Here is an 11,578-nt window from a genome sequence, read left to right as displayed (position 1 = left end):
TGGAGACAGATGTGCTCCTGGCCAGCCTGGCTGCACTGATGACCATCACTCACACCAGCAAGACAACTGGCTGCCTGGGTAGACTGTCCTTTAGTGCTGTGGAAGGAACAGGACTAACTTTTCCACCCCAGGAGAGAAACTTGTCCCTTGCTGTCCGTGGCAGGCTATCTCTAAGAGACGCAGAACAGAACACGGAACACCGGCGGAGTACATTCTGAGCTTGTCAGGGGGCTGTGGGTCTTTGTGCTTCTGGTGGGGGTAAAGTCTGAGAAGGACATCAAAGATAAGGTTCCCTTGGCCTCCAGCCTCATAGCTCCATTATATTTCTATTGGATAGTGCTACTTTAACCTGTTAGAATTTTTTTCGGTACTAGGATTTGAACTCAGGGCTGACACCTTGAGCTACTCCACCAGCCTTTTTTTGTGATGGGTCTTGAGGGTCTATTCACCCCTAGGCTGGCTTCAAACTGTGATCCTCCTGATCTCTGCCTCCAGAGTAGCTAGGATTACAGGCGTGAGCCACCAGCACCTGGCAACCTGTTATACTTTATTCCAGCATCTCTCAACGCTGTCAGGAAGTTCTTTTTTCTGTCTAATATAAATCCCTGTAGCTGAAGCCAGGAGCCAGTAGCTCATGCCTGTAATCCTAGCTACTCAGGAGACAGAGATCAGGAGGATTGCTGTTTGAAGCCAGCCTAGGCAAATAATTTCTCGAGACCCTATCTGGGAAAAAAATTTAAAAATCACCAAAAAGGGCTGGTGGAGTGGCTCAAGGTATAGGCCCTGAGGTTCAAGCCCCAGAACCATCAAAAAAAAAAAAAAAATCCCTGTAGCTGTAGTCTAAGTCCTGCCCTCTCCTCCAAGCCACAGGAGAGATGGAAATGAACCATACCCATCTCCTTGTGATTTTTAAACCTTCCATACCTTTAACTATCTTCATACCTTTTCCCTCAGCGTCTGTTCTCTCAGTGATGATGAGAGCACATCTGCCCGTGAAACCCCCGGGCAGGTGCCCTGCCACATAAGGAAATTCCCAGAAAGTTCTTGATAGAATGAGTTATTCAGAGCTGGACAAACAGCTCCCTTGAGCCCACAGAGGAACCCTGTGGGCAGCCAGTTCTATTTCAGGCTTTTTCCCCTGAGCCTGTCAGATCTGCTCAAGACACGAATGACATTTTCCAGAAGTCTTCTGTGCAGCAAGGGTCCCAGGAGCCCTGTGCCAGCTTTGAAATTTGTTACCAGGAGAGGACACTCCCCTGCTCACCATGAAAAGGTAGCTCTTCCAAAACTACCAGACCAGGATAGCTTTCAATATTTGTAACACTAGGCAGGTTTTCCTATTTGTGGATGGTGAAGGCAAGGCACAGAGAGGCCATGTAGTTTATCTCTGTGGATGACAGCAGACTGAGCATGGGACATAAAACTCAGACACAGTTGGTCAAGAATTCTTACTATGGCAGGGCATGATGGTTCATGCCTATAATCCCAGCTCTAGAGAGGCTGAAGCAGGAGAATCTAGAGTTCGGGGCTAGCCTAAGCTACATACTGAACTCTCTCTCTCTCTCTCTCACACACACACACACACACACACACACACTCTCTCTCTCTCTCTCCCTCTCTCTCTCTCTCTCCAGTCCTGGGGTTTGAGGGGCCTCAGTGGTGAAGTATGTGCTTAGCATGTGTGAGGTGTTGACCTTGGGTGAAATGCTTAAACCTCTGATAGCTACTTCTTCATCTATAAAATTGAAATAACACATAATTGTAGACTTGGTATGACGTTTACATGAGAGGCAGAATGGCAAAAAGTAATTAACTCAGTTTACTTATCTCTAAAATGGGAATCATAAGACCTCCTCACAGTGTTGTGTTGACTCATAGCAGGCACCAGTGGCTCACACCTGTAAACCCTAACTACTTAGAAGGCTAAGATAGGGAAGATTGTGGTTCAAGGCCAGCCTGGGCAAATAGTTCAAGAGACCCTACCCCCACATCTCCAAAAATAACCAGAGCAAAGTGGACTGGAGGTGTGTCTCAAGTGGTAGAGTACCTGTTTTGCAAGTATGAAACCCTGAGTTCAAACTCCACCCCCCCACACAAAAACAAGTAAGCAGGTTGATTCGTGTAAATCTCATGCTTGATGCATAGTGTCTCAGTAAACTTTTGCTGTTATTTAGAACTCTGTACACACACGTGCACACGTGCACACACACTGCTTTAGATGCTGCTGCACCAGGGATCTATTATGTTGATCTTCACACTAGACCTTAAGCTTTACAAGGGCAGGACCCTTTTTCTCTTCCCTCCTCTTCACAAAGTTTGTTGAATGGATTGTGCACAGGACTCCAAGAACACAGAGGAACCCCTCTGACATTATCCCAACCCTCTGGTGATGAATTGCTATCCTGTGCAGCGCCCCACAGGAAGCAGTCCCAAAAGCCAGCTGATGCCATGGCAGCCCCCTCAAGACCCCTTCCTCTGCTTCCCCCTTTCCCATTCTCTCCCACAACTTATTTGCCACTCCTTCTCCCCTTAACCCTGGCTCTGTACCTGCTGTGGTTTGGATGTGACCTCAGTGTCCCGAAAGGCTTCAGGGTTGAAATCCAATCCCCATTGTCATGTATTAAGAAGGTGGAAACTTAGTCTGACTAAGCTGTTCAGGTGGCCTTGGGAGGTGAGTAGGGTAGATTAAATAAGATTAGGGTAGAGCCCCTAACACCCACAAACATATACCTGTACTCCCACCATGATGTGTTGCAGCTTCTAAAACTAAAACTGTGAGCTAAATAAACCTTGTCTTTTTTTTTGGTGGGACTGGGGTTTGAACTCTGGGCTTTGTACTTGGCAGACACTCTACTGCTTGAGCCACACCTCCAGTCCATTTTTTGCTGGTTGTTTTGGAGATGGAGTCTCTCAAGCTGTTTGCCCAGAATGGCCTCAAGTTGTGATACTTCTGATCTTAGCCTCCCCAGTAGCAAGGATTATAGGTGTGAGCCACCAGAACCCAGCGACCTCTTTTCTTTCTAAAGTAGCTTGCCTCAGATATTTCATTTTAGTGACAAAACGAAGTCCAGTACAGTTCCCCAATCTTATTCTTTTTGTTTGGTTTTTGTCATTTTGGTGTTTGTTTTGAAATGGGAACTATGTTGCCTAGGCTTGTCCAAAACTCCTGGACTCAAGCGCTCCTCCTGCCTCAGTCTCCTAAGTAGCTAGGAGTACAGGCATTCACTACAGTGCTGGACTAAGTTTACCAGTCTTGACCCTGTGAGCTCTCAGAAAATCTGGCAACAGTGTCCAAGTTCTTCTGATAGAGTCTCCCACCTCTCTTTTCCTGTCTTCAATGCTTCTCATCCTCCTCTGGATCTACTTTTTTCCCTGCTTCTGTTCCCTCCCATTTTTTTCCCTTCCTCCTTGCCTAAGCTCTGGGTGTGCCGGTGGACATGACCTCCCTTTTCTAGTTATACTAGGGCTAAAAAACCACTAGCTATGGTGCTAGCAGGTGTCAACATGCAGTGAACATGTGTGGACATGCTGGTGGCTTGAGGGAAAGCTCCTACTGTGGAATTTGGACCCTGGTAACATTAAGGACAAGCCTGTAGGCATTTGTGACACTCTATCCCACGGTCTGTAGAGGAGGTGTTGGCTCAGGACTAACGTAAGGTAGGCAACCACGTGAAAAGCCATAGAAACCAATGGCAGTCATGGTGGTTATGATTCCCATCATTGTGGGAAGAGAAAGTGCACGTGGCTCAGTGGAGGGTACAGCCACAGATATGGCTCCTTGGTCAGACAGTCATGGAGACCAGGGGCTTGGAGTATGACAGTCAGCCCTGGGTAGAAACAACAGACCAGAGAAGGCAGGGAAGGTGACCGTTGAGTAGGGGCAGCCTACAGAGAAGATCTTGGCTCTGATTAGTCACAGCTCTTGGGAGACTGAGGCAGGAGGATTGAGAGTTGCAGGCCAGCTGGGCTACAAAATGCTCACGTAGTAAGGGCATTAAAAACATTCACGATGTTACACTGCCATCACCACTATGATTCTAGAACTTTTCCCCTATCATCTCCAACAGAAACTCCATACCCACTCAACAAAACTCTACCCCTCTTCTCCAAGTCCTTGGTGGCCTTTGTTTGACGTCTGTCTCTATTCTAGGGACCTCATAAGACTCATACAACTGTGACTGTCTGACTTCTTTTACTCAGCATGGTGTCTGACTTCTTTTACTCAGCATGGTATTTCCTTATTTCATCCTCACTATGGCATCTTTTTTTTGGGGGGGGGGAGAGCAGGTGCTGGGGCTTGAACTCAGGGCCCTACACCTTGAGCCACTCCACCAGCCTTTTTTTGTGGTGGTAGATTTTGAGAGAGGGTCCCGCAAACTATTTGCAATCCTCCTGATCTCTGCGACCTGAGTAGCTAGGATTACAGCATGAGCCATGGTGCCCGGCTATGGCATCTTTCTGTACTCCACTCCTTTTTATGAATGAATAATGTTCTCAGTTTTGTTTGTTCTGCAGTACCAGGGTTTGGACTCAGGGCCTCATGCTTGCTAGGCAGGTGTTCTACCACTGGAGCCACTCCGCCAGCCCTGATTATTTTGGTTTTATGAACAATGATTGATAGCTTAATTTATAGAACACATACAATGGCCAGGCACTTTATTCTTTTTTTTTTTTTTAATCCCACTTATAGCCTAGAGGCCACCATAGTGCAGAAGAGGAATCTGCAAGTCAGAAGGGAACAGTGACTTCCCCATGGGTTACACAGCAGGTCAGTGGTTAAACCAATGTTACAACCCTGTGGAGTCTTGATTCCCAGCCACCTGTGGGTCTTGAGAAAGTGGACACAGAGAAGCCAGTGAGCAGGAGGCCAAGAGAAGTTTGGCTGGGGCAGGCCACCTGCTTGGGGATGGATGGGATAGGAGCAGGTGAGGCAGGGCCTCTGTCACCCAACTTCTCCCTATCCGGCCACCTCCCCACTGCCCTGTCCACCAGGGCTCTTGCTCCCCCTGGTCACCTGCACCCTGGCTAGGGTCAGCTCCTTTTTGACTCTCTCTTTGCCTACTCCACTTCAGGCCTTGTCTCTATCTCTGACTTTGGCTCTGAGCAAAAGCTGAGGCCTCTGGAGTCAACTGCAGCACAGGCCCAAGGCCCTCAGGTGATAATCTGAGCTGACTGCTGTAACTTTCACCTGGAATCTCTGCTCGACTCCTGCCCATGGCTAGCCTCCCTCAAGCCTGACTCTCCTGTTCTCCAGTACCAGCCTGAACCAGACTAGTGCCCACTCCCAAACCCTGCAGGGGGACCTGCACCCAAGCACAGTTGTGTCTGGTCTTTATCCAGACATCAGATGGTCCAGGGAGGGGGGTTTGGAGGCTGTTTTTGCCCAAATGGCTCCTGTCTGGTCCCAATGGGTTGTAAGATTGGAGGCAACTTCTCACTGCAGTTCTCTCGTTTTTTTTTTAATTCATTTATTCACAAGTGCATACATTGTTTGGGTCATTTCTCCCCCCCTGCTCCCCCTGCATCTCTTTTAAAATTTATTTTTATTAGCATATATTAATTGTACAAAAGGTTCTCATTATGATATTTCCATCCATACATACAATGTATTCTGACCAAATTTACCTCCTCTATCACTGTTTTTTTTTTTGCAGTACTGGGGTTTGAACTCAGGATCTTCACCTTGAGCCACTCCACCAGCCCTTTTTTGTGATGGGTATTTTTGAGATAGGATCTTGCAAACTGTCTGCCCTGGCTGGTTTCAAACTGTGATCCTCTTGATCTGTGCCTCCTGAGTAGCTAGGATCACAGGTGTGAACACCATTTATTTATTTTTTTAGTAAAAGTAATAGTAAAGTTTATTAGGAAAGGAATTTACTATAACAGGATAAAGATGGGGAGAAATGGAAAGAAAAGGGAGAAACATTTCCTGCTCCCCCCCACCCCCCATGCAGGAAATGGTAGCAGAGATTCTGTTACTCTCCTTATCCTCCTTTCCCCTTTTTTCAGCATTTTTTTTAACCGGTTCTGCTTTCATACATGAGTATGAAATACTTTGATCATATTCACCCTGCTTCAGGCTCCCCCCTTCTGCTGGATCCCCAACCCCAAGCAGTCCCGCTGCACACTTGTGTCATTCTTTTTTTTTAGGTCTAGATTCCGCATATGAGCGAAAACATGCCATAGAAGTCTGGCTTAGGTGATTTTTTTTTTTTTTTGGCGGTATTGGGGTTTGAACTCAGAACTTAATACTTTCTAGGCAGGTGTTCTACCACTTGAGCCACTCCCCCAGTCCTTTACTTACATCTCTCACAGTACCTTTTCCCCACTCCAACATACACTCACACAGACACACACACATGCACACACACACTCCTTCCTCTCCATCCTTGTTTTATCCTTAGTTCTGGAACCCCTCTCTGTCCCCGCTGCTCCCCACCCTCGTACCCCAATCCTCCCACCTGCCATGAATCCTCCAAGAAAGATACAGAACAACTGAGAGTTTCAGTAGTGTCTCAGGAGCCTGGAGTACAGAGGTGGCTGGAGGTTGGGAGGACAGTGCAGAAGCAAGTCCTTCAATCACCCCAGGCTCCCTGCTGAAGGAGCTTTGATGGAGAGCGCTGGCACCTGGCAGCCATGTGCTCATCTGCACCCATTGGAGGCTCTTCTAGATATGGCCAGGTCTTCTCTTCCTGTTCCTCCCTGAGGTCTGGCTAGGTTGTGCTTTAGACAGATAGTGGAGAGGCTTGGCAATGCGGTTCTCTATCAGGCTTTGGTAATCCCTCACCAGGTCCTGGCTCAGTGGCGCACTGGGCAGCAAGGCCAGTTTCTGTGCTGTGTTCTGGTAATGAGGCAGAGGGTTGGGTCAGGGCCAGCCCCGGGTAGAAGCAGTAGGAAGAGGGATGGGCAGGAGCTGGAAGCACTGAGGCTCAAACCTCCCACCAGTAGATACGTTCCTGGTCCTGTTGGGGCAGGGGTGCAGAAAGAACAGAGAGGTCAAGGGAGAGTTCCGGGGCAGGTGACACTGTCTTTCACCAGCTAGCCAGGGATAGCTAGCTGTCCCTACTGTCTCTTCCTCATGGGGTGTGTATCTGTGGCCAGCACCCAAGGTAGGAGTTTGGTGTTAGGTTGAGATGTTGTCTAACTAGTAAACCTTCCATCCTTTGGAATATTACATATAATGTCACTCTCTGGATTTGTTTTTTGCAGGTGTGCAGTGCTGGGGATGAAAGCCAGGGTCTTACATGTGCTAGGCAAGTGCTCCAAGCCCCATTATCTGGACCTTTTTTTGAGATAGGGTCCTACTATATAGCCCAGGCCGGCTTAAACTCTTTATCCTCCTGCCTCAGCCTCCCGAGAGTTGGGATTACAGTTGTGCACAACTATGTCCGGCTCCATTATCCAGACTCTTATCTGGATTCTAACTGTCCTTCATGTCTCACCTTCTCCACTACTGCTGTTCTCATGGGAGGACTGCTGTACTCAGCTCAGCGGATGACTTCCTCTTCTCAGCTGGCCTGCAGTATTAAATTGAACGGTAGGAAATTGACTTTAAAAAACACCAAATATGTAATAATAATAATAATTATAATTATAATAAATGCCACATTAGGATGTTCCTGGATCATTTAAGTTAGAATCTCCAGGATGCAGCCTAAACCTCACCTTTGGTTTTGTTTTGTTTTGTTTTTGATGGGACTGGGGTTTGAACTCAGTACTTCGTGTTTGCAAAGCAGTGGCTCTGCCACTTGAGCCACGCCTCCAGTCCATTTTGTGCTGGTTATTTTGGAGATGGGGGTCTTGTGAACTATTTTCACAGGCTGGCCTCAAACTCTGATATCAGAGGCCTCCCAAGTGTCTAGGATTATAGCCACCAGCACCTGGCATGCTTTTAGTATTTTTGAGATGGAGTCATGAGCTGTTTGCTTGGGCCAGCCTTGGATGACTACATTTGCCTCCTGAGTAGCTGGGATTACAGGCATGAACCACTGGCACCAGACTAGAAACTGCTGGGGTCATAAATTAATGTTCTATTTCTCCAACAAGATCACAGCATCTTAGAGAGCTTAGATCTGTCTTAGATATCCAAAGTCCTCTGGATTGCTAGTGCTCCAAACCTACTCACTGACCAGTCTATATGTTTTTGTTGTTCTTGTGCTGGGGATCAAACCTAGGGTCTTGTACATACTAAGCATGCACTTCTCCAATGAGCTACTTCAGCAGGCCCCGGAGACATTTTTTATTTAACAATTTTTTGAGCCTTCCTTTACAAAACTGCTGAAGTTGTAGAACTCCTTCAAGGTCCAGCTCAGATACTCTTTTTCTGGAGAAAGTAAAACATTGTCTGATTGGCTAGGGATGGAGGGCAGTGGTACAGAGCACACACAGCATACACAAAGCCCTGGATTTGATCCTCAGCACTCGCCAAAACCAAATCTTGTCTGAGACCCATTCCTTTGCTCCTGGCTCCAGAGGATGCACCCACAACAGGTTCCTACTCTGTCATGTAGATGTCACACTAAATGTGACCATTTCATTCACCGCTTCTGTATGCCAGTCACCAGGCCATTTACTGGCAAGGTAGCAGGCCCATCTCCAATGCATTCTTGGGAAAAGTGAGGCTCAAAGAATTTAAGAGAGTGGGTTTGCGACCTGGGAGCTGTGTGAACTTGGGCTGACCTCTCCATCTCAGATGCCCCATCTGTAAAATGGGGTCAGTGGGTTTCTATCTACTGGTGCAGGGATAGAGCGCTTGCCTAGCATGTTTGAGGCCCTTGGTTCTATGTGAGGGTCCCAAGGGATTCATTCAATAATACTGCTGGGTGGCACTAAGGTTTAAACTCAGGGCTTAACACTTGTAAAGCAAGCACTCTCCTGCTTGGGGCCATACCTCCAGTCCATTTTGCTCTGGTTATTTTGGAGAGGGGGTTTTGCAAACTATTTGTCTGGGCTGGCCTTTGAACCATGATCCTCCCAATACATAATCCTCTCAAGTAGCTAGTATTATAGTGTAAGCCACCAGCACTTGGCTTCCACTGAATCTTTGAAGAGGGCACCAATTTTTATTTCACTTTGGATGACTAAGTGTCAGACATATTAGCTACCAACAGTCTTCACAGCAGGACAGCAGAAAGAAGACAATGTCCTGCCTAATCTCAAAAAAACCCACCAATCTTTGGCATCATTTATTTATTTATGCAGTGCTGGGGCTTGAACCTGGGCCTCATGCATGCTAACCAAGCACTCTACCACTGAGCCACAGCCCCAGGATGAAAATCTCCACAGCCTCTGTCTCTAACCCATCAATGCTTTGGTTGATGCCCTTGTTCTGTCTTTGCTTCCTGCTTCCTTTCGTGTTACCCACGCCCAAACCTGGACTGGACAAGATCTGGGAATATCTGTGAGTTCCCACCAGGGGCAGGCAGGGAGGAGCTGTGGGTTCTCAAACGCTTCCTTTCATTTCTGTCTCCACTCCAACCACTCAGCTGGGCCTGGAGCTCAGCCCAAGTCTTCCAGCCTTAACCCTGGTTTCTGCATTTAAGCCTTTGGAGGGTGGAGGGGGACACTCCAGTGCAGCAGTCTGGCCTTCTGAATTTCTCTAATGACATCTAATTTTGGTTTAGTTCCCCTTTCTCCCTCCCTCCCTCCCTCCCTCCTTCCCTTTCCCATGCTGTGGTTGGAACCTAGAGTCTTGTATGTGCTAGGCAAGTGCCATGTAGCTGAGCCACACCCCCAGCCCTTGGTTCAGCTCTTTTACACATTCACTAACCCATTTCATCCTTGCCCATGAGGTAGGTTTTTATGATTGCTGTTTTGTCAATGTAGGGGTTGAACCATGAGGGGGTTGAACTAAGCCACTTGCCAAAGTAATGCTCTCTGGACTTAATTCCAGGGCTTCTGATTCCAGCTTTCATTTCAGGTCTCTCTCCATTAACAGTGAATATCTTGGAGCCTAATACTCCCACACCTTAAGCATGTGATCCATTTGTGTGTTCTTTTTCAGGTTAAAAAAATAATGAGGGGCGGTGGCTGTGGCTCAGTGGTAGAGCACTTGCCTAGCAAGCACAAGGCCCTGTGTTGTACCCCTAGCATTGGCAAAAACAAAACAAAACAAAAAACAAAAATGAATAGCCAGGCATAGTGGTGCATTCCTATAATCCTAGCACCCAGGAGGTTGAGACAGGAGAATCACAAGTTCAAAGCCAACCTGGGTTACATAGTGAGACTGTCTCAAAAAACAAACCAAAACAAACAAAAGAATAATAATGGACTTCCTTATAACACCCACTGTCTGTCTCACACTTCAGGCATGTCCTAGGCATGGCTGGGGTTGGTGCTGTCTTTTCATAAGCTCCTTGAAGGCAGGGTCTGAACCTCATTTTTCAGCTTCTCCAGGACCCAGAATTAGTTGTATTTTAGTCAGATATCTAAGTGCCTCCATTTGCTGTTCTTCCTCCTCCACCTCATCCTTCCAGTTAATTCAGAAAACAGTGTAAGGGGCTTGGGTGTGGCTGAGTGGTAGAGCACTTGTCTAGCATGCAAGAGGCCCTGGGCTCCATCCCCAGCACTGTAAAAAAAAAAAAAAAAGGCTAGGTGACCGTCAATGGGAAAGGAAGATTACAGTACCAAATTAGACACCAGAAGGAGGGGACACCTGTGCACAGCTCTCTAAGGCAGGGGCAATCTTACTTCTTGAAGTTCGCTGGGGGCAGAATGTTGCCATGCGTGTCAAGTGGAGGTGCCCTTATTTCACTCCTCAGCTTAAGTTTCTCCACCTCCTTCAGTTCCCTCTTCACCTTCATCATCACCTGGTTCTTTCTGTTCGTGTCCAAGAACATGGGGGTAGAGTGGATGAAGGTCAGGAAGCTGTTTGGGCCCATCCAGGAAGGAGGGGGTATGGGGGGCTCTGCTGGGGGGCAGCCATGGGCATGGGTCAGCCAGCGCCAGACATTGCTATCGTAGGGCTTGTCAAGCCGTGTGGGGAAGGTGGCTGGCAAACGCCCCACGTCGAGCCACGTGTGAAAGCCCCAGGTGTGCTGGGCTGCGTTCTTCCACGGGTGTATCAGGCGGTGATGCACCTCGGATTTCATTTCTGTGCAGGGTGGCAGCTTCAGGGCCAGCCGGTGGTAGGCTTGCTGGGTGAAGCCAGGTAATCCCCAGGGCTCCCTGGGGAGGAGGAACTCACGCTGAACCCACGTTTGGTGGGTTGGGAGGGAGTCATTGGCATGGACCATCTGGGGAGAAACAGAAAGGACCCTGGGGTAGCTGTGCAGCAGGGGCACAGGGAGGGGGCGAGGCACTCTGCTGTCTTTCCCAGGCCTGGGCTGCCAACCTTCTCCAGCTCAGGACCATCATCAGGATGTGGTGGGGAGCCATCTCTCCATTCCTGTCCTGCTCACTGGAAGTTACTATGTTATTCTCTGTGTTATTCTCAGGGATTGCTCAAATTTTGCTCTTTCCATAGTTTCATATTTTGGCTTTGATTTCCCACCCTCTCTCAACTCTCGTTCTTCATTTTCACCCCCCTCCATTCTGGTGCCCCCACATTCCTGCCCAGAAACTGGTCTTCCAAAGAGGT

At 48.0% G+C, this 11,578-nt stretch overlaps 1 protein-coding gene and 1 long non-coding RNA gene across 2 annotated transcripts in view; one reads left to right on the top strand and one right to left on the bottom strand.

Moving 5' to 3' along the window:
• The first annotated feature begins 1,685 nt into the window (after positions 1–1,685).
• LOC141424082 (uncharacterized) overlaps positions 1,686–11,578 on the top strand; it is a 22,512-nt gene continuing 12,619 nt past the window's right edge. The window contains exon 1 of the long non-coding RNA XR_012448909.1: positions 1,686–4,768. This is a non-coding gene — a long non-coding RNA (uncharacterized lncRNA). The remainder of the gene's footprint in view (positions 4,769–11,578) is intronic.
• Positions 6,584–11,234, bottom strand: Tex52 (testis expressed 52). Its single transcript, XM_020187119.2, is given in 2 exon segments — positions 6,584–6,962; positions 10,690–11,234. Coding segments are annotated over 2 exon segments (840 nt in total). The 3' UTR covers positions 6,584–6,667.

The sequence above is a fragment of the Castor canadensis genome, chromosome 6 (assembly GCF_047511655.1).
Source record: "Castor canadensis chromosome 6, mCasCan1.hap1v2, whole genome shotgun sequence".
In the NCBI taxonomy this organism is placed as follows: domain Eukaryota; kingdom Metazoa; phylum Chordata; class Mammalia; order Rodentia; family Castoridae; genus Castor; species Castor canadensis.
The sequence above is the reverse complement of the archived record's forward strand: the minus strand, read 5'-3'. Positions and strand labels throughout refer to the sequence as shown.